General features: G+C 45.2%; 2 protein-coding genes across 2 annotated transcripts in view; both read right to left on the bottom strand.

The window, feature by feature from the left end:
- LOC144682555 (serpin H1-like) overlaps positions 1-25,647 on the bottom strand; it is a 525,388-nt gene that overhangs the window by 189,018 nt on the left and 310,723 nt on the right. The window lies entirely within an intron of this gene.
- Positions 20,248-25,647, bottom strand: part of LOC144683076 (UV radiation resistance-associated gene protein-like) — a 271,252-nt gene continuing 265,852 nt past the window's right edge. Inside the window, exon 12 of the mRNA XM_078546104.1 lies at positions 20,248-24,104. Within this exon, the coding sequence (XP_078402230.1) occupies positions 23,396-24,104 (709 nt within the window). The 3' untranslated portion in view covers positions 20,248-23,395. The remainder of the gene's footprint in view (positions 24,105-25,647) is intronic.

Genomic DNA, 25,647 nt, shown 5'->3' with positions numbered 1-25,647 from the left:
ATGCTGGAGATTGCGAGGCAAGTCTCGCAGGCCTAGTAGGGCTTCACATGAGTAGTTCCCTGAAGAACGCCCCAGTGGGTAATGCAGGAGAGCAGGCAGAGCCGCTCACTACAGAAACTTACCCTTTGGAGGCCGTGGCATTATGTGCGTCTGAGCCGGACAAGATCCCAGAGAGTTTGCGGAATTTTGTCCATTCAGGAACGGTGTCCCCTTACCTGTCCCAAAACGTGAGCAAGTCCGTGATACTTACTCCAGGACACGGGGGCCACTCAGTTCTTAATGGTGGAGGGAAACTTAAACCCCCTCCCTGAAGGCCAAAGCCCTGATCAGTGGAGTGGGAGGAGGATCTGTATTTGCATCCCTCAGTGTGACCTTGTTTCAGGCCCTGTTACAGTAGGAATTGTCCCTCAGCTACCAGTAGCTGGAATCGATTTCCTCCTAGGGAACCATCTGGCTGGCAGCCAGGTACCAGCCAACGAAAGAAAAGAGGCTCAGGCCGAGCAGCAGAAATCTGCAGGAGGGTAGAAAGCTGGAGAAGGTCCAGAGGCCCAAAAGGGTGGGATAGCACCAACAGACCTCGAGTGAGAGTTTCTCGAATGTGGCCAAAACCAGGCCAGTAGAATTAAACAGGGCCCAGAGAGGGGGCCCTTAGAATCTGAAATAGATTCACCAAAAATCCCCAAATAAAATAGGGACCAGAGAAGTCCTAAAGCAGGGGAGGAAATAGTGAGGGAGATGGCCCATGTAGCCGAAGAGACTGATAAGGAAACGGGCTATTAATCCCGGAAAGGAAAAGGTTAAGGACTTGCCTGAAGTATGGCCGGCAGAAACCTTCTTTCTGGCATTAAATAGGGACAAAGGGAGTTCCAAAACAAATAAGCAGATCGGGAGGGAGATGCCTCCCCCAGTCAAAAAGCCACCAGGGAGGGTAGCTGGAACTGCACCTCACTTGAGGAGACTGGTGTTCCAGAGGACATGGGTCATGTTAGGACAGCAGCCCCTTTCAAAGCCAGAGGCCTCGGCCAGGAAGCCAGTGATTGATTTCGCTGACCACCTTATGGTGAATTTAAATGTGTAGCAGAAAAGTTCCCAAATTGACCTAGAAAGAGTGAGGGTGGTGCTTCACCCAATTGATAAGCCACCCATAGGTACAGCAAGAGCTGACCATCTGACCCAGAGGGCAGTAATGTCCCAAAGGACACTGAACCTATCATGCAACTGACCAGCAGCAGGACCCCAACCCGACTGGACCCCATACTCACCCACCATCATGCAGAATTGCAAGAGGATTCCTTTATTAACCATCCCAAGATTCCAGACCTGGGAAAATACATCCTTTGACCAAGACCCAGGAGAGGAAATGGGAGATATGGCACTCCCAATCTGCTAGAACCTGTAACATTGTCATATGGAACTGAACCCAGGCAATTTACCATTTTATCCTCTAACAGATAGTAACAGAAAGTGCTCTGTCCAGGTGAAGTGACTGGCCCTCAACTACACTGTGAACTACTGGAACATTGGAACTTCTGCATCTGTGCCTTCACAACTAATTCATCTCTACGTGCCTTCTCCCATTGTGAAAGCCCTCACTTCTGGAAAAAATAGATCATCCTGCAACAGTTTCAGCCCGTTAACCTTGAAGGAAAGTGCCACTGAACTTTTGATTCTAGACTCTGGACTCACCTGAAACCATAACTCTTACTGTTATCGTGGCCTTTGTCCTGAACCCTTTTCTTTCCCTTATCCCTATTTTATTATGTAAGTGCAAAAAGGGGACAGATGTTGCGAAACCCCTTCCCGTGTTTTGTTTATTTGTAAAATAAACCAACCCTCTTATTTTACCTTATCTTGACTTTGCTGTGGGATTATTAATAGAGGATTGGATCACTCCAAACTGAAGGGTTGGGGAAAACACACCACCATTTATAAAAGGGGGGAAATCAGAAACCAAAAACATCTTTTGTTTGTGGACGGATAGTGAGAGGAGAAATCAGGGCTGTTTAAATTAATCCCCCTCCGGTCCCTAACAATCGAGTGGTCAATCTATAGAACAGACTCCAGGGCAGACAGTAGAAGCAGGGAATTATTGACTTGTTCAAACGCAAATTATATTTATTTCAGTAAATAATATTCCAGAAAATGGTGCAAAAGTACTTTGAGACATGCCATGTGGTAAGTGTCGAATTGCCTGCGAAGGTGACTCTTTGCCACAATTATCCAACTCTATTATTGTTGTGACATCAGGATTGTATAAGCGAGCTAAATGAACCGTAGTCTTTTTGCATCTAGGGATTGCTATGTTCTTATGATTTATTTGATTCACTACACCAATTTGTCAAGCTTACCTCCTTTCCCTGTGAGTTCTACCACACAGGAGGACAAAGGCTGCAACTTTTTGAGAACCCCATCATCTCCAAGTTCCCTTGCCACCAGTATTCTACTTGGTGGGCGTTAGGGAGGGAGTTCCAGGATTTCAGCGACAGTGAAGGAGCAGTGATATAGCTCCAAGTCAGGATGGTGTGTGGCTTGGAGGGGAGCTTACAGGTGGTCGTCTGCTGCCCTTGCTCTTCTAGATGGCAGACGTCACGGGACTGGAAGGTGCTGTTGCAGAGCCTTGGTGAGTCGCTGCAGTACATCTTGTAGATGGTACACACACTGCTGCCACGGTGCGTCGGTGGTTGAGGGAGTGGATGTTGAAGGTGGTGGATGGGGTGCCAATCAAGCGGGCTCACTGTGGGGGGGCCTGCCGTTTGCAGATTGGCTGCAGCACTTCAAACGTTGACAACACTTCAAAAGAATTTTCTTGGCTGTAAAGTGCTTTGTGAGTAGGTTGTGCCTTTTTCGATGCAGCGCAGGTTGGGAAACAGTGAGTTGGGGAGTACAGCAAAGAGACTGTTCGGGAAGTTGCATTGAAGGCAAGGATTAGGGTCTCAGCAGCTGTTGAAGAAAGGTTGGACTGTGTGTAGACAATGGTGCAAAGGTAAAAGAAAGCAGTCTTGGTAATCAGGTAGATGTGGGGGAGGAAGTTCCATCTTGAAGTTCCAAGTAAAGTGATAAATGGTTGTTTTACAGATTGGAGGAAGGTTTGTAGTGGAGTTCCTCAGGGGGTCAGCGTTGGGGCCCTTGCTCTTCCTGACATATATTAATGACCTAGCCTGTGGCGTGCAGGGCATGATTTCAAAATTTGCAGATGATATGATACTGTGATGGGGATAGACTTGAACTTCAAAAGGACATAGACATGTTGGCGAATTGGGCAGACAAGTGGCAGATGAAGTTCAATGCAGAGAAGTATGAGCTGATTCATTTTGGCAGGAAAGATATGGTGAGACAGTATAAAATAAAGGGAGAGCGTCTAAAGGAGATGCAGGAACAGAGAGGCCTCAGTGTATACATACATAGGTCACTGAAGGTGGCAGGGCATGTTAAGAGAGCAGTTAATAAAGCGTATAGTATCTTAGACTTTAGTAATAGGGGCATTGAATACAAGAGTAAGGAGGTCATGTTGAACTTGTATAAGACACTAGCTAAGCCTCATCTGGAGTGCTGCATTCAGTTCTGGGCACCATACTTGAGGAAGGATATGAAAGCATTGGAGAGAGTACAGAGGAGATTCACAAGCATGATTCTAGGGATAAAGAACTGTAGCTATGATGATAGATTGAAGATGTTGGGACTGTTTTCTTGGAGCAAAAGAAAGCTGAGAGGAGACTTGACACAGGTATTCAAAATCCTGAGGGGTATGGACAGGGTAAATAGTGAGAAACTGTTCAAGAGAGCATCAAGAACTAGAGGGCACAGATTCAAAATAATTGGCAAAAGGAGTAAATGCGATGTGAGGAAAACTTCCTTCACCCAAAGGGTGGTTGGAGTTTGGAACAAACTCCTGAAAGGGTGGTGGAGGCAGGTTCGATTGAGGTATTCAAAGGAAATTGGATTGCTAGCTGAAAAGAGAGAATATGCAATGTTACAGGGATAAGGCAGGGGAGTGGGATTAGGTGGAATGCTCTTTCAGAGAGCCAGTGCAGATTCAATGGGCCAAATGGCCTCCTTCTGCACTGTGAAGATACTGCGATACCGTGAAATCAAGAAATTTTACATCATGCCACAAATAACGATATATTAATAAAAAGTTTGATATCGGTGGTCAGACTGCAATATAATTTGCAGTCGGTGTGCTTTTTGATGCTGGTGTCCCACAAGTAGCTAATTGTTTGATTCTTTGGTCCATTGTATAGGTTCTGTATGTTGGTTGCTAAAAGGAATCTTGAATGAGATTATTTTGAAAATAATCAACAAAAGGCTAATTGAGTGCTGGTCTTTACATCTAGGGGAATAGAAGAAGGTAAAAGGAATTAGGTCACAGATCAGCCATGATCTCATGGACCAGAGGAACAGGATTAAGGGGCGCAATGACCTATTTCTGTTCCAATCAGGATCAAGCTGTTGGATTTAAATTACAAACAGTGCTTGGCAGTTAACTGTCAGTCATCATCACTGGTGCATTCTCCATGGTAACACCACTTGCCAACCAATCAGCACTCTCTTCACATACAGTATAAGTTGTTGCTTTTTCCCCTTATATTGGTATTCTTGCGAAAGTCCTGATGAGTGCAAGACGCAAAGCTTAGTTGTGTCTCTTTTTTTCCAGCAAGACTTAAGGTAGAAGTTATACTTCAGCTATAGAAATCCCTGGGTAGACCAAGCCAGTGTAGTGTGTTTAGTTCTGGGCACCACATTGTAGGGAGGGTATATTGGCTTTGGAGAGAGATGAGGAGCATAGATACACCAGAATGATATCTGGACTTCAAGGGTTAAATTGCAAGAAGAAATGACACAAACTAGATTGTTTGTATTCCCAGGAATTCAGAAGGTTTAGGGGTGAGTTGGTCAACAATTTATGTCAAGTGGAAGAGATAGGGTAGATAGATAGAAGCTAGTTCTGCTGGTGGGGGAGATTTGCACTAAGTGCAGTAGCGGGCAGGTAAAACCCTAACCCGCCGACCGCAATGGTGGGTTTTCACACCGTATCGTCCCAAACCCGCCTCATTATTTATGCACTTCCAGGAAGCGCGCTGTTTCCATGGCGTGTGGGCTCTCATTCGCCTGCCCGCCATTACCCCGCCACAGCATCACGTCGGGCACAATGTTTAAAGTCCAACCACTCGCTACGTTCACCACTGCTGCACAGAAGGCATGGCCCTGAAACGGAAGACGATTGCAGCCCCGCCCCCCGGTTTAATGGCGGGTCTCTCAAGCAACTTTTGGATGCCCGCCAGGATGTCCTGTACCCCCGCTCTGGCCGCAGGGCGGGCAGCAAAGTGACCAATCCGGCTTGGGAAGCGGTGGCAGCGGTGGTCAGCGCCAGCACTCTTCAGAAGAGGACAGCCACCCAGAGCTGCAAGAGAATGAATGATCTCCTCTGTTCCGCCACTCCTTCCATCACTCCCAACTCACACACTCACAAACCCATCACACATCCACAGGGCCCTCGCTCACTGCCAGTTCAAGGGACATCACCAGTCACTCTCTCACGCTCATAGTCATTGTCCTCATCCTGTGCATGGGACCACTCACCTCCTACACAGGCCAGGCATTCTTGTCATCTGGCCAGGCAGGCATCCATTTTTCACTCTTTCTCCATTTCTATCCATGCAGGACAAGCTGACACACAAGAGAGAGAGGTCGCAGGCCGGTGGTGGAATGTCCGAAATCAAGGTCCTCATGGACTTTGAAAGCAGAGCCATCCAGCTGACCAGCGAGAATCTGGACTGGTCCTGTGCTGACGGTGAGGTCTGCGCTGCTCTACCAAGTGAGGATCCAGCAGTGCAACATCCATCAGACAACCATGCCGTGAGTGATGTGTCTGTTTCACAGGCCACTGCAGTGCACTAATTATCTCTCCTTGCTTTCGCAGGTACATCTGGGAAACAGCCGAGAGAATCCATGACCCAGGGCCTCCAATCAAGCCCCGAAGACACCTCGGAAGGGGAATCTGCTGAAACCCCAATTAAAGACCCGTCACAGCGCTCACACACATTCTCCACCAGTGCAGAGACACACACCCCGGTGGAACCTAGATTTACAGCAGCCCCGGGATCACAATCTGGTGAGCACATCGCACTTTCTGATCCACAGCAGGCGGAGACAGGGACTTAAGATAAAAGCAAAAAACTATGGATGCTGGAAATCCAAAACAAAAATACCTGGAAAAACTCAGCAGGTCTGGCAGCATCTGCGGAGAGGAGCACAGTTAACGTTTCGAGTCTGTATGACTCTTCAACAGAACTGTATTCAAAATCATGAGGGGTTGGGACAGTGTAGACGGGGAGAAACTGTTCCAATTCATGAAAGGATCAAGAACAAGATGGCATGGGTTTAAAATAATTTGCAAAAGAAGCAAAGGCAATATGAGAAAAAAACTTCTTCACTCAGTGATGGTCCGGATCTGGAAAGCGCTGCCTGAGAGTGTGGTGGAGGCAGATTCAATCAAAGCATTCAAGAGGGAAATAGGCTGTTATTTGAAAGGAACAATGTGCAGGATTATAGGGAGAAGGCAGGAGAATGGCACTAAGTGAATTGCTTATTTGGAGAGCCTGTGCAGACACAATTGATCAAATGGACTGTAAAAATTCACTATAAAATTCCGTGATTCTATATCACTGTACATTGACTGTCAGGAATGCCCTGGAGTTTCCAGGAATTAAAGGTTCATCTGCAGAGAACTGTCGCAAACATTCAGGAAGAATAATTGTAGGCATATTTAAGGAAGTGTTTTCTGTTTCCCTTTTTCTTTTGTTTCGTTTAGTTGTTATAAACATGTTGGAAGTTGTCAGAAGTACCTTTTCCAGTCATGGATCAATCAGATGGTAGTTTGATTGATTTTCAATCAGTGATGCAAGATGGGGCGGTGCAAGGATGGATGTGTTGGATGGCCAATAACGGGAGCGTGCAAGTTGGAAATGGGAGGTCATCTGATAAAATCTCCCCCAATACACCAGCGCTGGAAACCCCAGCCCTGTCACTGGCAGCCACCATGCTGGAATTCTCTGTACAGGTCTCTCTGCTTGGTCAACGCACTCCTAGCTTCAGACCGTCTCAAAACCCTTCTTTCACCAAGCTTCTGTTGGTCGGTCCGAGGGTCCTCTCTTTTCCCGTTCTCTATGTCCATCGTATTCCTCTTTCCTCCATATTGGAAAATGCTGAAATACCTTCTTCCTACACGTGAGGAGCACTAAATCGATGCAAGTTTGTTACAATATTTTGTTTTTTGCTTTTGCTTTGCTTTGCTTTTGCTTTTCTAAAAGCAAAAAAAACCTTTGCTTTTAGAAACCATCCGATTGGAAACAGGTAATTTTTGTGATACAGCATTAGAATGTGTCCGTCTGCTAATGGACAGAGGTAACAAAGAATGAAAGGGTTCATGATGAGGTTACATGAATCATTAAAAGTGAGAGTGCAAGTGGAAAAGGCCATCAAGAATGAAGATAGGATAGTGGCCTTTATATGCGTGGGCACTGAAAATAAAAAGACAATGCTAAATTTAAAGAGATTGGTTGCAGACTGGATAATTCCACTCTGGTAGTAACATAAAGCTATGGAAAGGATGGATAAAGATTCACTAAAATGGTTCCAGAGCGAAATATTGTAGTTGCTTAGACAGGCTAAAGAAATTGAGAGGCCGTCAACCTAAAACGTTACCACAAGACGCTGCCTGTCCTGGGTGCTTTTTGTTTGAAGTAAAGAAATTGAAGTTATTTTTTTTTTACTGGAAGAGAGCTCAAGAGGTTGTCAAAATGATGAAAGATTTCAAAAGGTTGCTTGCATGCTTATTTGGCAAAGCAGCAAGAAGAGGGCACAGGCACAAGATATCAGTGTAGAATCAAAGTGGGGAGTTTGAAGATGCTTCTTTTTCATCCACAGAGTTCTTGGTACACACAATGCATCCCTCCAAGTGCCTATGGGAGGAGGAGGGAATACTATACAATCACTTAAAGGAGGATTGAATAAACAAGCAGCAAATATAAGAGATATAGTGAAACAGGGTTACAAGTAAATTGCTCTAGTTGTAGAGCTAGTACCTGTAGAGGTTTCCGATATTCTCTGACAACGTAGTATTCTGCATAAAAATACAATTCGTTTGATTGCCAGAACTCTACCAATGCCAAGTCAGTGCAACAACTAGGTCCAGGGTCATAAAGAATTGCAGTTTGTTCATAGAAACTGGTCACTCACATAATAAATGTGTTGCAAATAGGCTTAACGGTAACAGCAGGCGGAATTTTCCGTTGAGGAGACTAAGTCTGGTGGCGGCTGGGTTCCATGGCCTCGTTTCCCGCTGGTCGGCATGGCAGGAACTCGTGCTTCCCAGTGTGAAATCGGGCATATTAATTATGCATGGGCGAGTACTGTCCGAATCACATTGTCTACCCCGCTGTTAACAGATGGGGGTCGAAGGTCCAGTTGCTATATATTTAAGCGCCACCCGAACACACACATTGACCCCTCTCCAGCCCGGTCGTGCGGAGGGAATGCCTTGATATGGCTGCACCGAAGGAAAAAGCTGCCCCAAGGTCCAGCATGGATTCCTTGAGGCTCTCAACCGTGGAGTCCGTCAGCATCAGGATGTTCTCTACCCCAGGGATAGCTCTAGGAAGCCCACCAGCCTCACCTTGCCGGCCTGGGAGGCGGTTGCCAGGGAGGTCCGGTCGTCAGGCACCTACCCAAGAAATGCTATCGAGTGCAGGAAGAGGATGAATGATCTCATCCACTCCACGAGGGTGAGTCAACCTTCAGCTCACTCCAGTCTCTCACTCTCATAATGGGATCATGCACTCAAAGGGTTACACTGCTCAGGTATCTCACACAATATTAGCAGGGGAGACCTCAGCACTGAGGGAGATATGAACACTTTAACATCGCCAGCATCTCATCTACCATGCTGCGCAAACTCCATCCTCAGCCCTCGGCACACACAGCAGGCATGCATGCTTCCCAACCTCCCATCCATTGGTCTCCGTGCAGCTCAAGCTTGCCCACCAGAGGGAGAGATCCCAGAATGCAGGAAGGATGGCCGACATACAGGAGCTCTCCAAATTTGAGGAGGATGCTGCCAAGTTGGCAGGAGAGGACAGAGATCAATCCTGTGGGAGAGGCTAGATCGGCCTCTCCCAGCAAGCCAGTATGGATGAGCCCTCCATGAGCTGATCACATCCTGACATTCTCAGTGAGTGACAGGCAATGTTCTGTTCAGCCTGTTCATGAACTAAATTTATCTTCTCTCTCTTACAGACATCAGCAGGTGCAGACAGACCAGCAGAGTCAACATAAGCCCAGCCCACCTCAGGGAAGGATGACGAGGATTCATTTGAAGAATACCCATCACTGCGTTCACCTGCACCCTCCACCAGCACAGACACACACACACCACAGTGGGTCATGGATCTAGATTTGGCTCGGGGTCACATCCTGGGGAACACCTCACTGACACATCTCCGCAGCAGTCGGAGGCAGTCGCAGCCCAGGTCTCTGGCACTCGGAGGACTGGTGGAGATCAGACAGATGCTGAGTCCGAGTTAGACGATGAGCAGGGGTGTAGTGCTGCCGGAGCATCACACTGGCAACTCCAACCAGGGCCCGGGGGAGTGGGGTGCAGACTGTTCCAAACAATGGGGCCCAGGGGAGTGGGGTGCAGACTGTTCCAAACAATGGGGCCCGGGGGTGCAGACTGTTCCAAACACCGGCGCCCGGGGCAGTGAGGTGCAGACTGTTCCAAACACCGGGGCTCAGGGGAGTGGGGTGCAGGCTGTTCCAAACACCGGGGCCCAGGGGAGTGGGGTGCAGACTGTTCCAAACACCGGGGCCCGGGGGAGTGGGGTGCAGGCTGTTCCAAACACCGGGGCCCGGGGGAGTGAGGCGCAGACTGTTCCAAACATCAGGGCTCAGGGGAGTGGGGTGCAGTTTGTTCCAAACACCGGGGCCCGGGGGAGTGAGGCGCAGACTGTTCCAAACACCGGGGCCCGGGGGAATGAGGTGCAGTTTGTTCCAAACATCAGGGCTCAGGGGAGTGGGGTGCAGTTTGTTCCAAACACCGGGGCCCGGGGGAGTGAGGCGCAGACTGTTCCAAACACCGGGGCCCGGGGGAGTGAGGCGCAGACTGTTCCAAACACCGGGGCCCGGGGGAGTGGGGTGCAGTTTGTTCCAAACGCCGGGGTCCGGGAGAGTGGGGTGCAGACTGTTCCAAACACTGGATACCGCAAAGGCTATGGGCCCTGACAATATTGTGTCAATAATACTGAAGACTTGTGCTTCAGTACTTGCCGCATCCCTAGCCAAGCTGTTCCAGGAGAGGTACAACATTGGCATCTACCTGGCTATGTGGAAAATTGCCCAGGCATGTCCTGCATACACGTAAAGCAGAACAAATCCACCCCGGCCAATTACCATCCCATCAGTCGACTCTCCATCATCAGTAAAGTAATGGAAGTGTTCATCAACAGTGCTATGAAGTGGCACTTGCTTAGCAATAACCTGCTCACTGATGCCCAGTTTGGGTTCCGCCAGGGTCACTCAGCTCCTGACCTCAGCATTGATTCAAACATTGACAAAAGAGCTGAGCCCCCGACGTGAGGTGAGTGTGACTGCTTTTGACATCAAGGCAGCATTTGGCCGAGAGTGGCATTAAGGAGCCCTAGCACAATGAGTCAATGGGAATCAGGGGGAAAACTCTCCGCTGGTTAGAGTTCATACATAGCACAAAGGAAGATGGTTGTGGTTGTTAGGTCAGTATCTCAGCTCCTCAGGTTAGTGTCCTCGGCCCAACCATCTTCAGCTGCTTCATCAATGACCTTCCTTCCATCATAAAGTCAGAAGTGGGGATGTTCACTGATGTTTGCACAATGTTCAGCACCAATCACAACTCCTCAGACACTGAAGCAGTCCATGTCCCAATGCAACAACGATATCTAGGCTTGGGCTGACAAGTGGCAAGTAACATTCGTGCCACACAACTGTCAGGCAATGACCATCTCCAACATGAGAGAATCCAACCATCATCCCTTGATGTTCAATGGCATTACCATCACTGAATCCTCCATTATCAACATCCTGGGGGTTACCATTGACCAGAAACTGAACTAGCCATATAAATACTGTGGCTACAAGAGCAGGTCAGGGGCTAGGAATCGTGCAACAAGTAACTCACCTCCTGACTCCCCAAAGCCTGTCCACTATCTACAAGGCACAAGTCAGGAGTGTGATAGAATACTCCCCAATTGCCTGGATGAGTGCAGCTCCCACAAGACTGAAAAAGCTAGACACCATCCAGGACAGCAGCCTGCTTGATTGGCACCACATCTACAAACATTCGATCCCTCCACCACCGACGCACAGTAGCAGCAGTGTGTACCATCTACAAGATGCACTGCAGAGATTCACCAAGGCTCCTTAGACAGCACCTTCCAAACCCATGACCGCTGCCACCTAGAAGGACAAGGGCAGCAGACAGGTGGGAACACCACCACCTCGAAGTTCCCCTCGAAGTCACACATCATCCTGACTTGGAAATATATCGCTGTTCCTTCACTGTCACTGGGTTAAAATCCTGGAACTTCCTTCCTAACAGCACTGTGGGTGTACCTACACCACATGGACTGCAGCAGTTCAAGGCGGTAGCTCACTACCATCTTCTCAAGGGCAACTAGGGATGGGCAATAAACGTTGGCCCAGCCAGCTATGCCCACATTCCGTGAATGAATAAAAAAATAGAAAACTCTGTGGAGAGTAATGCAGAGCCCTACCTGAGCAGTCCAAACATCAGAAACACATCTCGAGAATGCCAATGGTCTGTTCGATGATGGATCATTTTGACCTATGCGCTACATTATACCTGCTCCGAGGCACTCTGAGGACGACGGACGGGTGTCACGAGCCATCATTTGAGCAGGTACCCCAGAGCCAGCCCTGTAATCGCTGAGGCCCTTTGAATAAATGAGGTGGCTAGGTGTGGCTCCGGATGTATGAGTCATGGGGACTCCCAGGGTAGCTGGCACAAACATACATGATGTGCTTCTGATGATCATACACCAGCCGAAGGGTCAGGGAGTGGAACCCTTTCCTGTTAATGAACATCAGGGGCTGCTGCCGTGGAGCTCTCAAAGCCACATGCGTGCAATCAATTGTACCGTATAATCTCGGGAAGCCTGAGGTATCTACAAGCCCCAGAAGTCTAGCAGCCTGGCTAGCTTCATTGAGTGTGAACTTCACATAATAATGAGCCTTACTGTAGGGGGCACCTGTCACCTCCTTGATACATTATGTGCTGAGGGCTGAGAGATGCTCCATAGGTCCCCATAGATCCCTGTTATAATTTGTAGGCAAAAAAAATTGAGCGTGGCAGTGACCTTCAGGGGCCTCCCAGTCCATGGAATGTTACATCCTTCTGTAAGAATGTGGCAGATATGATCCACTACATCTCTTGACAAGCGCAGACATGAGTGGCATTGTCTATTGCTCATCTATAAGAAAGTCTTCTCTAATAAACCCTTAGTTGTGCAAGTCGCCTCCATGGGATGAGTCTAACCTCCTTATCCTCTGGGTTTTGCTGGGGCTCCCTTGTACCATGGACCTCTTCTCGAAGCTGGGCTTAGCAGTGCTGGGCCCTTCGCCTCCTCCTCAATCAGATTATTGCCAAGGTGGCAGCATTGAGTGCAGGCTCCATTATTCAATCCTCCTCCTCCGTGTGGAGTGTCATATGCAACACAGTCATGAACACGGGGCAAATATAGTAGATCTCCCACTCGCAAACAGAAAGTCAATGTTGTGCCCTGCATCTGCACTACTAGTATTTCTCTGATACAGCCCTGCAACTGAGGCACACACTCACAGGTCTAGGTGAACACGATACCAAGCCTCATACTTGACATCTCAATCCCATTGAGGTTGGATGAGGTTTGGATACATTCATGAAAAGTGCCACTCTACCAAAGGCACTCCTACAATCTATAATCTGGTATGCTGATTAAGCTTAACTTGCACTTCAGCAATGACCAAATGCCCTTTGGTCTGTTATCCATGCCAATTGGAGAAAGCACATTTGAGGCTTTCATTGACGATCTAGCAGATATGCAGCAGCTGTGCTTCCTTAACAGTTGCCTGCACTTTCCATTCCCACATACCTCTCTGTTAAAGCTCAAATGGAACGGCTGTATTGTGAAGCCAAAGACTCCTGCAGTCTCTTGAAGCGCAAAAAAAGGGCAATGGCTCCAATTGCACCTTCTCAACTAAGTCTTCCTCTTTTCTCTCTGCTCTGGATCTATTTCAGTGTTGTGACTCTAAGCAGTTTGAGGGTGCCCACTGAAAAGGCCCCTTAGTCCAGCTGTGGGCTCCTCTCAGACTGACTCAGACCCCTCCAGAGCAGATTCTTTTCCAGTTTCAATTTCAAACTGGGCAACCATTTTTGTTTTGACCCTGCTCCTATCAGTGTTCAGGTCTCAGCAATCTTCCTGGAACCCCACGATATGCAGGTAGAGATCCTTCCAGTTACTCTCTAGCCTTCCCCAGTGATCCTGGATCCCATTGTAATTGTAGTGGGCATTCCAGCCCTGCTCCCTGAACCCATCACTGTAGATGTCCCCATGCCCCATATAGACCTCACCATTTTGTGGTTGTATTCACTGTCCCACCCCAAGAGAATTTTGAATACCTCCCCATTATTACTTTTTCCCCATTTACTGGCTGAAGGTGCCTCCCCTAACCATCCTATCTGCAGCCCAGAACCGAGCCAAACAAGCCCATGGCTACCAACAGCAAGACCATGACCACACCCTGTGCCTCATCCCAGTTAAGCACAAAGGCCTTGCCCCTCCCTGGAATAGGATTGGATGAAGGAAGAATTGTTTAAAGCCGGCTGGGAAACTAGACTAAGGGGAAGGTCAGTGGATGAGCAATGGCAGCTATTTAAGCAGATATTTCATAACACTCAGCAAAAATTTATTCTGGTCAAAAATGACTCAATAAGAAGGATGAGCCACCGTGGTTAACAAAGGCAGTCAAGGAGAGTACCCAATCAAAAACTAAGGCATACAAAGCGGCAAAAACTAGTGGTAGGCCAGAGGATTGGGAATTTTTTTAGGAACCCACAGTGGATGACTAAAAAGCTAATAAAGAGGGAAAAAGTTATGAAAGTAAATTGGCAAGAAATATAAAAACAAACAGCAAGAGCTTCTATGGGTATATAAAAAGAGTAGCTAAAGTGAACGTGGGACCCTCGGAGGGTGTGACAGGAGAATTGATAACAGGGAACAGGGAAATGGCACATAACTTAAACCAATACTTTGCATCGGTCTTCACAGTGGAGGACACTAGAAACATTCCAAAGATATCAGGGAAGCAAGGGGCTGATGGGAGGAAAGATCTTGCAACAGTCTCTATCATGAGGGACAAAGTATTTGAGAAAGTAATGGGACTAAAGGCAGACAAGTCACCAGGACCCAACGGCCTGCATCCAAGGGTTTTAAAGGAAGTGGCTGCAGATATAGTGGAGGCATTGATTGAAATCTTCCAGAACTCACTGGGTTCCAGGAAGGTCCCAGTGGATTGGAAAACCGCTAATGTGGCCCCCCTGTTCAAGAAGAGAGACGGGCAAAAAGCAGGAAACTATAGGCCAATCAGCCTAACATCTGTCTTTGGGAAAATGCTAGAGCCCATTATTAAGGAAGAAATAGCAGGACATTTAGAAAAGCTTAACGCAATCAGAGTCAATGTGGTTTTGTGAAAGGGAAACCACGTTTGACAAATTTGCTAGAGTCCTTTGAGGATATAACAAGCAGCATTGATAATGGGGAAGCTGGTAGATGTAGTGTATTTGGATTTCCAGAAGGCATTTGATAAGGTGCCACATAAAAGGTTATTGCACAAGAGATCACTGTATTGGGGGCAATGTATTAACATAAATTGATGATTGGTTAACACACAGAAGAGAGAGTTGGGATTAATTGGTCTTTTTCAAGTTGGAAGGACGTAACTAGTGGAGGGCCACAAAGATCAGTCCCAGGGCCTCAATTATTTACTATCTATATTAATGACTTGGAGGAGGGGGCAGAGTGTAATGTATCCAAATTTGCTGACAAAACGAAAATAGGTGGGAGGGCATGTTACGATGAGGACATGAAGAATCTGCAAGGGGGTATAGACAGGTTGAGTGAGTAGGCAAAAACTTGACAGATGCCGAGTTTAATACAGAAAAGTGAGAGGTCATACACTTTGGTAGGAAAAATCCAAAAGTAGACTATTATTTATATGGAGACTCCAAAAAAGCGCAGCACAGAGAGATCTGGGTGTTCTTGTGCATGAAACACAAAAAGTTAGCATGCAGGTAAAGCAAGTAATTAAGACAAATGGAATTTTGGCCTGCATTGCTAGGTTGGAGTTTAAAAATAGGGAAGTTTTGTTACAACTGTACAAGGTGTTGGTGAGGCTGCACCTGGAGTCCTGTGTACAGTTTGGTCCCCATATTTAAGAAAGGGTATACTGGCATTGGAGGCAGTTCAAAAGAGATTCACTAGGCTGATTCCTGGGGTGAAGGGGTTGACTTATCAAGAACGGCTAAACAGGTTAGGCCTTTATTCATTACAGTTTAGAAGAATGAGGGGTGATCTTATTGAAATGTACAAGATTCTGAGGGGATAAAAGCAAAAAACTGCGGATGCTGGAAATCCAAAACAAAAACAAAAATACCTGGAAAAACTCAGCAGGTCTGGCAGCATCTGTGGAGAGGAGCACAGTTAACGTTTTGAGTCCGCATGACTCTTCAATAGATTCTGAGGGGGCTTGACAGGGTAGATATTGAGAAGATGTTTCCACTCGTGGGGGAATTGCGAACAAGACGACATAGTTACAGAATAAGGGGACACTCATTTAAACTGAGATGCCAAGGAATTTCTTCTCTCAGAGGTTAGTGAATGTCTGGAATTCTCTACCTCAGAGTTGTGGAGGCTAGATCACAAAGTGTTTAAAAGAGGAGGTACATAGATTTTTAAAATATCAGGAAGCTGGGGGCTTTGCAGAGCTGGCACAAAAGAGGAATGAAGCCTGGGGCAGATCAGCCATGATCTTATTGAATGGCAGGGCAGGTTTGAGGGGCCGAATGGCCTACTCCTGCCCCTATTTTTTATGTTCTTATGAGCCGGAAACCCGACCTGCCATCAGCCCATCACGAACGTGGTGAAGGGAAAATTCCAAACTGATTTCCCACCGATGGAAATCGGATTCTTGGCCTCTCACTGAATTTTCCACCCTTGCCCCAGGCGGGAACGTGAAATTCCACCCACCATCACCAAATATGGCTGCTTCTTGTTCAACATTTATTCATCTTCAGAGAGGACTGTACAATACTTATACAATACATTAAAATCCAACATAAAATGGGGATAATGGTTATGTTATTAAACTAGGAAAACAGAGGTTGGACTAATGAGTGAGGGCAAACCAAGTTCAAATCCCATTATGCCAGTTGAAGAATTTGATCACGAAAATGTTGGATTGTCATAAAAACCCATTTGGTTCACTAATGCCCTTTAGGGAAGAAAATCTGCCATCCTTACCTGGTCTGGCCAATGTGTGACTGCAGACCTGCAGCAAGTGGTTGAGTCTTAATTGCCCTTTGAAATGGCCTAACAAGCTACTCTTATAGTGAACACCGCGGCTCACCACCAACTTCTCGAGGACAATTAGGGATCGGCAATAAATGCTGGCCTTGTCAGTGACGCCCCACATCCTGTGAATAAATAAAAACTCCAAAAGCCAATGTGGTTGACTTTTAATTGCCCTTGAAGCTGCCTGGCAAGCAACTTAAAGCAAGCAAATGCCGGTGATACCAACAACCAGAAACTGATATTTAAAAAAAATAATTGAGGAGTCACACAAGATATGGTAAAACAATATTTTATTCCATTTTGCTTACCAGGATTATTTTCATTGACACTCGAATCATTAGCAAGTATGTGAATACAAGTTGCAAATGATTACAGCCATTTACTGCTAGCAGTTGGAGTAACTTTAAATAAACTGCTGTATTTTTTTTCTTTAATAAATAGAAATTAAAAAAGTTAAAAAGAAAGTGAGGGAAGGGTGGGTGAGGATGGCGGGCTAAGAGAAGGGGCATGTAGCTACAAATTGTACAGCAGGGATTTCGGCAAAAATGATGCCAGGGTAACTGAATGGTCAAACTTCACCAAACGAATATTGGGACTTGTTTTGTATTTCATTCCATTGTTTTTCCTGCTTCCCTCAGGCACCAGATGCATCAGATTTGCAAACAATTCCAATTAATACATCATCATCATTACAAAGGGTGCACAGATCAATTCATGACTGGTGGGGCATCTCCACTCAGGGTTTCAAACTCCCCAAGCATCAATAGTAGTGTGTTGCCACTTCAGAATATGACCCGAGGCTGCACACTGTCTCTCTGCAATGTTTCTTTCTGCGCAGTACAGAGACGAGCAAGCAGCTGTGTGCTCCAGCCTGTACAAGCAACTCAAACAGACTTGTGGTTCCCGCAACAGTCTCCCAACCTGAGACCAGTTCAGCGTCTTCCCCTTGTCTGCACTGGTACAAAATGAACTGAATGAAGTCTACCCCTAATTGAGCCCCAGCTTGACAAGATTTAGTCCACACATGCATATACACATGCTTTATGCATATGTTTAGAAGCTTTCTTTGTACAGTGATAGCAAGAGGAAGGACAGCTTTGGTAGTATGGTTCCCATTTTAAGGGTTGGGAAGTCTGGAATTGGTTATGTTGCCTCAATGATGCTCACACTCTGAGAACAAGAACTTGCCAAAACTCCATTAGTTATCTGCCCAGAGAGGATTGGAGAATGAGAAGGGCAGAGGAAGAACATTTTAAGGCGCCTTGACTGAAATAATTGCATAAGATCAAAGAAAACTCAGTAATTTTGGGTGGAAAGTTAATCACCAGCCCATAGATCGAGACATCAAAATAGCTGCTATTATACTGTGCAAGACTTGGGTGGTTAACTGGAATTCAAGATTAGTCTCCAGGATATTGCTACAAGCAACCCTGTTGACACTGATCGAGGTATTAAATAAATTTTATATTTTACCCATTTCTTCGAACTCTCTTGTATTCTAATTATGAAAATATTGTAAATAGAGACCAAGGAAGGAGGGCTGTTTAACCAGCAGTCATCAATCACCCAAATCAGGCATGCTTGCTTTTCGATTGACTGTAGAAAGGGATGCGTTAAGGGTGGGCCTGTTGGGCGACCAATGATGGAAGCGCAGAAGCTGGGTGGTTGGAGGTCATCTGATGAAATCACCTGGAATATGTCCTACCCGAGTTGGAGATCCTGTGCAAGAGCTACGCTAGAAATGCCAGCTCAGGGAGAGCAGGCCTGGTATAGCTGGTGAGAAAATCTCAGCTAGAATCAGTGAAGGTATAAACCATTTAAAGGACACTTCTAGCAGGTCAGATTTTAGAGTTGGCACTGACTGCAAACTTGTGACATTCAATGGGAAATAAATCCAACAATAGTGCAGTGTTCTCTCAGTACTGGCACTGGGAGTGCCAGCCTAGATTTTTGCGCTCAAGTCTACGTGAAGAATATGTATGTAAGCTATGAAGAGCTGATTCCCCAATGTTGCTCTTTGTCTGTAAGTTACCAAGTCCCATTGCTCTTCTTGTCCTCGTCCCACTTTTGGTGGCAGAAAAAGTTTATATTTTGAAAAATTAATACCATACTTTAAGTGGAAGCTCAAGAGTGAAAGTAATTGTTTCTTGTTGTATGATAAGTCACGTGCCGTTTTGATCTGAACTGGCACATTGTAGGCATTGTTGAAAAACCTGCGTCATGCAGCAAGTTATATTGAAAGGTGCAAGACAGGGTATATTTAAGTCAGAGGGAGATAAGATTAAACAGACTAATCTTGACTGTGTAGAATAAATCCTTCTAGCCTAGTCTTTCTGCTGCATACGAATGGAAGCTCAAAGCACCATTGTTCACAGACAAGCATTATGTACTTGGGCAAAAACAAAAAGCTGAGAACCGACCCATCAGGGATAAAGCTTTGATATGTGATATTAATCAGACCCCATGATGATCGTCTAAAAGAACCCTCATAATATTTATGATCTTAGTGAGTGGCAGCTTAACTGTTGTAGCTATGCAAAGGAATAACGATCTGTAGAAGTACACAGGTGACAACAGAAAACTGCTGGAGAAATAATGAGAATACACAGGTACAAGCAAGGCACCAGTCTAGACATGAGGTTTCCTATCCTCTGGTATCTCAACACATCTGGGGAGTAGTGGGTGAAGAAAGCACATTTAAATATTACACGCTACTCACCTTTTAATTTACCAATTTGGTTGTAATCATAGCTTTTACTGATACCTTTCATTCTTTACAGTACCTTACTGAAAATAAAGGATGGAGCTAAAAATGATTTTAATGATGATAGTGAGGGAAAAGGGTAGAAGTGCTGGTGTTGCTATTTTTCTATCTTTGTACCTTGTTGAGCACTTCTGAATGCCAGTGTGCCTCTTGTTGGTGGTGGTTTTGGGCCATGTGTTCAATTTCACTATAAACTACGTTAAAACTAGATTGTGTCTTCACTATATACCATAACCATAAATACACCAGTGTCACTCTCCCCAGTTTCAACACCAGGTATCCTCATGGCTTCTTTGGACTAACCATGTCAACACTTGGCAAGTTGTCAGTTGTTTCTGTGCTGTGCATCCACACCCATTATGGAATTGGTCAACAATGGGCAAACCTTCTTTCAATTGGGACCTAAAAACCAGTAGGAGAAAGATCCTTATCCTAATTGTGTCAGATCAGAAGCTGAACCCAGAGGTGAACACACACTGCACCAACCCATGGAACCACTTTGTCTCTAACCTTCATGTGTTGCAATTGACAAAAAAGCTACGATCTCAGACTTGGACGGCCAGCAGTTGAGGAGAACCCCGATGCTAGAGTGGGTAATGAGGCAGTATAGGATGTAGTGGTTCAGATGGCACAAAGCACAAAACCAAGACTTGAGAATTTTACTAAGGTTACCTCAAATCCTCAGACAAAATGCAAGCCCACTATGCTGGCAACACATTAATGCACAACCTTCTTACTGATATATCCAGCAATGAGCAACATACTCCTGTGATTGAACCGTCATCAGACAAGTGCTATCAGATCTGAATGATGCAAGAAATATCAGTGTCAAGGTTATAGGATTTAATTATAATTGCCGAAAACAATATTCCATCTTAACAATGTGTTCACTTTTTACCTTATTTGATAGGGTAAGTCATTGTTATTGGTTACATTTGTTTTGTAGTCTAAAGTATTAAACTTTGTGGGACGATGGGAGGGGGGTGTTTTCATCAGATGCATTAAATTTCTGCAGACAGGTGATTGTACCTCATTTGGTAAAAGCATTGAGGTGTTTGTAGATTGTTCCTAGTGTGTGCAAAGCCAAGCTCAAATTTAATCTCTGGTCCAGGAAGTCTGGACTGCATTTGAACACCGGTTTGAGATCCAATGCCTCCAAAGGAGGTTGTTGGCGTAAGCTACTAATCACTAGTTTTCCCAGTGGACGACCTGAAGCAACAACGAATCAGTCAAAGCATGTATTGAGGAGACTGGTGTGGCATTTAAGATATGAAAATAAAATATGTTCACACGCCAAAAACATTGACATGACTGGATGAAGTCAACAAAAAGAGTTCACTCTGAGCTCCGGCTTTGCTTGAAATAAAAAGCAAATATGCTCTGGCCATTATGGAAAGATGCCAAGCCATTTAAATTCGCGAGATTGTCGGCTGAGGAAATGGCCTTGATTACTGAAGTACAACCCGCAGACGTAAGATTCAGTTTCCTATCGATTTAAATCATCTGGGAAACTAGCAGACAATCTGGGGGCCTCAATCATCCATGGTGTAAGTCAGAAATTGGAAGTCATGGCTTTCCCAAGATAAGGGACATGTTAGCACCTTTGTACATCATTTTTCCATTAACTCAAAAGTTATGTTTTCAACCTTTCCCACCTGATTTGTTCGTGTTGTCAGGTTGGAAGTATGCACTGTGCAACATTTCACCACAAATGACTTCTGGGGAAACCTTGAGCAACCACATGCTCATCCAACAACTTTCAGAGAGAACATAACAGGGCATATTTAGATTAGAACCATATGGGCATCATGATGATAGAACAATACATTATTATAGTACTAGTCAAACATAAGTGCTGCATTCATAATGCCAGTATCTTTAAAGCAGCGTTTACCCATTTTTTTGACAAATGTCCACAACTGTAAATCAATGCTCCACTGAATGACCACTCTTCACAATGCTGCACTATGGACAAAGGGTCCTGTGTGTGCCATTTCAGTTTCTCTACCTGTGGGTGGTCGTCAAGAGGAGTCAGGATAGTTGCCCACAAAAAAAAACCAGCTCTCCACCCTCCCACAGAACCATGTTGTTTTATTTTAAGATGGTTCTCTGACCTGCTGTACGGAAGCCAGAGTAGGAAGCACCGATTCCAACTGATTCCCCAACTCCTGCAAGGGGCAGGCCACAATTGGCCTGGAGCACATCCCGCAGCTAGGCTCCCAAAGGCTGTGGTTGGAGGGGGGGAACAGAAGTACGTACACATTGTCCTCTGGGCTGTATCAGAACACCACTGCTAGAAAGCAGTGGGGAAGAAGTTTACAATTCACAGATTGCGCAACTAGTTAATACTTGGATGCAATTATTAGTTTAATTCTCCACACCATGTCAAACCTTTTGGTCTCAAAATATTTAGTTCACTTATCCTCTGCATCTTCAGTGATTTTTTTTGAATGAAAAGTGAGAGAGAGGAAGGAAAAAGAACTTAGATTGATCAAATTCTTTGTATGAAAATAACAGGAACCATTAATCTTGAATGAAACATGTCCTTGCTATCTTAGCAGGCTTAATCCAGTGTAACATATCCCCAGCTGCTACTGCATACTGTGCAGATCAAATCCAACTGGACAATATAAATAATATTTTTTATAATTAATTATAATTAAAAAAATGAAGAGTGCCAAAAAAAAATGAATGCTTTTTATCTATACTGGTAGGTGGTACTCTTTGATTAGGTCCAACACAGGTAGGCAGCAATACTGAATTCAAGACCACCTGTGCAACACATGTAAGCAGGAGTGCTGGAGACAGTGCACCTATAAGCTACAGAAGCAGAACCATTTCCTAAAGCTGCTGCACCAAAATTTAAGTGTCCGCATTTCAAAACACTGGTTCTTTCAGACACAATATTTCAGAGATTAAATTTGAAAGAAACTTACATTTTTTGGAAGTGAGGGAGGGGGAAGGAAATGAATAGGAGCCTCACATCAGATTAAGTTCGCGAATGACCAACTTCATTCACTTTCATGAAGATCATTCACTTTCAGCCTCTAAGTGATCATTCGAGAGCATTTTCCCTGTATTCAATTTATAGGCAGATCTGGGGCTGTGAAGGGGAGAGGTTCAGACTAAAATCAAACAGCTAAACAATACCTGAGCCTGCACAATGTGTAGTCAAAAAATAGCATACATAGGTAGGCATTATATGGTAACTTAAATTCAAACTATATTCACTTGATGCTTTGAGCTGCTCAGTAGAAACCCTGTTGCTCTCAGCAAAATGGTTTCCGCCAAATTACTGATTCTAACTTACAGTACTTCCAACTTTTTTCCTCCCCAAATACTTTAAATCTATTTCAGTAGCAAAGCTTAAACATCTTACTTATCTGAACTGTCTGATTATTCCGGGGAGCCTAACCAAAAGAATCCAACAAGCTTCCAACTTAAAGGGAAGACTTGAGGGATTCAGAAACTTCATATCATTTCAAAGCAACTCTATTCTATAATGTCATTGCACATACTCTGTTTGGCAAACATGGGAGGTCATAATCTGTTTCAGTAATGGGGATTTGCTCCCTGCTCTTCACCCCTCCAAGGAGGGAATCAAATTCTGCAGTTATTGGGAATTGACTGATTCCATTTGATTGGGAAGGGTGGGCAGCTAACAATTCTGGTGGCATATGTTGGCTGGTTGATGCAAACATGCAGCCATGGATGGCATGAAGTCAATCTGCAAAGCCATGATCTAGGTACATTTGCTCCACCCTCATCTCTTACCAGGATCTCAGTCTGAAAGCCCAGCATCTGCACTGTTTCATGTTTTGATCCCTAACTGTTTTTTCCCCATCTCACCATGAGACTAGCAACAATGCCCATAATTTCATCGCTACAAATCATCTCAAAAAGAAGTGCAATTTGGTCTTCTATTCCAGTCCAGATCTCTGTTCTGCCTTGGTATCTCTATAACCAACAGTGCGTCTCACTTTTCTGACCCTTTGCGATGCCGACGGAAACTCGAGATGTTCTCGTTCAGTGCACAGATCCTCCTGGAGAACTCCTCAAATCCTTCGGCGTCGAGTTCAGCCAGAACTTGGGCATCGCTCTCCACTGCCACAGCATGATCAATGGGAATGCAGAATCCTTCCAGTTGCTCTTCCGAGCTGAAGCCCGTGGCTTCCATTCCTATGATCTCCTCGGCCCGCTCAACGGAGCAGAAGGTGCCACCACCCATGGGGTGGCTTAAATCACCTGAAGGGGGGCTACTAGTGCTGCTTGCATGTGCGTTTGGCAAAGTCATTCCATTCACCTCAGATGACAGCTCAGTGATAACCTCTTGTGCCTGGGCCGCTTCATAAACAATGCCATTTTCATTACTGTGAACTCCATTCTTAAAGCCATCGCACACATCCTTTTCCTGGTCTCCAGCTTTGAAGGAGTCATCTGAAACTACTAGCGTTGAAGTAGTACACACTTTATGGTCATCTTTTGGTTGTGCCTCGAGGGTTATAGCATGAGTCATTGCTGCATTGTAGCTCGGGGGCAGATCTTCTTCAGAGCTCCCATGTGACTTCCTCCAAGCCCTTTCTGGAGAAACGATGGCTCTGCTGTGAAACAGCATATCTGAACCTGCAGATGTGGTAGTTGTTCGCCTTCGAGGCACAGGAATGGCAGTGGATAGAGGCCGATCACTTCATAAGAAAGAAAAAAAGAAATCAATTAACTTGGAATGCATAAAATTATAGGAAATAGTTTCTCCATACTAACACAACAACAACTTGCATTTATCGAGCACCTTTAACATACTAAAACATCCTAAGGCACTTCACAGGAGCAAAGTTTTACATAAGCCACAGGAGATGATATTAAACTAAGCTTTGTCAAAGAGACAGATTTTAAGAAGTGTTTTAGAAGGAAGATAGAAGGGCAGAGAAATTTAGACAGGAATTTCCAGAGCTGAGTGCTCAGGCAGCTGAAGGCATCACCGCCAATGGTGAAGCAATGAAAATTGGGGATGTGCAAGAGGCAAGAAATAAAAGAAGCGCAGAGGTTTTGTAGGATTCTGGGCTGGAGGTGTCGAGGCTATGGAGGGTTTTGAATGCATGGATGAGAATTTTAAAATCGAGCTGTTAGCAGACTGGGGAGCACAGGGATGATATTTAAATATAACTTTTGTGTGAGTTAGGATAAGGAAAGCTGAATTTTGGATACAAAGCCATTTCTACCCATATATAAGCACACTGTTAAAACAATAGTTGGGCTATTCAAAGGTAGCTAACCTTATTACACCATTGTCTTGTAACAGCATTAGAGAAAGAACAGTAGACTCTTTCCCAATTAGATGCTTTCTTGCACTCCAGCAACAGACATTTTTCAATGCATGGCTATCCCAGATGGTCGTGACAGGTCTTAATTAAAAGTTCAAAGTTTTAATTCGAACTTCAAACTTGTAATAAAGCGTTTTTGCTATCTTGTGAATTCTGGGATGACATCCACCTCCATTGCAGTGCCTCACTTAGGCAAGCATTTGAGGGAGAAGGGAATAGATGGTTACGAAATTAGATTTGGATGAGAAAAGATGGGAGAAGACTTGAGTGGGCAATAAACACCGACATGGACAGAAAGGGTATGTGCTATATTAACATACACAATCACTGCCCAGCAAGAGGAGAAAGGCAGAAATCCCACAGACAGGCAGATTGCAGAGAGGGAAATACAGATAAAGGCATGGAGAAACAGTAAGATAACATTAATGTCATTTGGCTGTCTCTACAGCTTGAGTAGGAAACCTGAAACCTACTCCCAGGCAGTATTTATGACTTATACAAATGGATGGAGTTCAGAATTCATTTTCGATACACGTTTGCCCTCTTCTCCAAATTAATCTTTTCTGAAAAGATTGGGAAGCACTTGGCAAACCCCTCTGATATCTTGGCGCAGTTTAGCCACATGTGTTATTGGGCAGGAATGGATGGTTGAGGTACACTCTAATGCTCACTTTGTGACTTGAGTGTTGGCATCTCAGGCAAAATTGGCTGATCAGTCGATCTGGAACTGATTGTTTGCCCAATTGGCAGGGTTCAGATTATGAACTGAATCTTTCCCATGCTACTCTATCAGTCTTTTCACCCTAGGACCTTCAAACATGTTTTGCGCAATGCCCAAGGACGCTGTGGTTTCAAATCAAAATTTTACATACTCGGCAATTTTTTTTCCTCCAAGAGATATATTTAA

Source organism: Cetorhinus maximus, chromosome 7 (assembly GCF_964194155.1).
Source record: "Cetorhinus maximus chromosome 7, sCetMax3.hap1.1, whole genome shotgun sequence".
Taxonomy (NCBI): Eukaryota; Metazoa; Chordata; class Chondrichthyes; order Lamniformes; family Cetorhinidae; genus Cetorhinus; species Cetorhinus maximus.
This window is presented reverse-complemented; position numbering and strand designations above follow the sequence as displayed.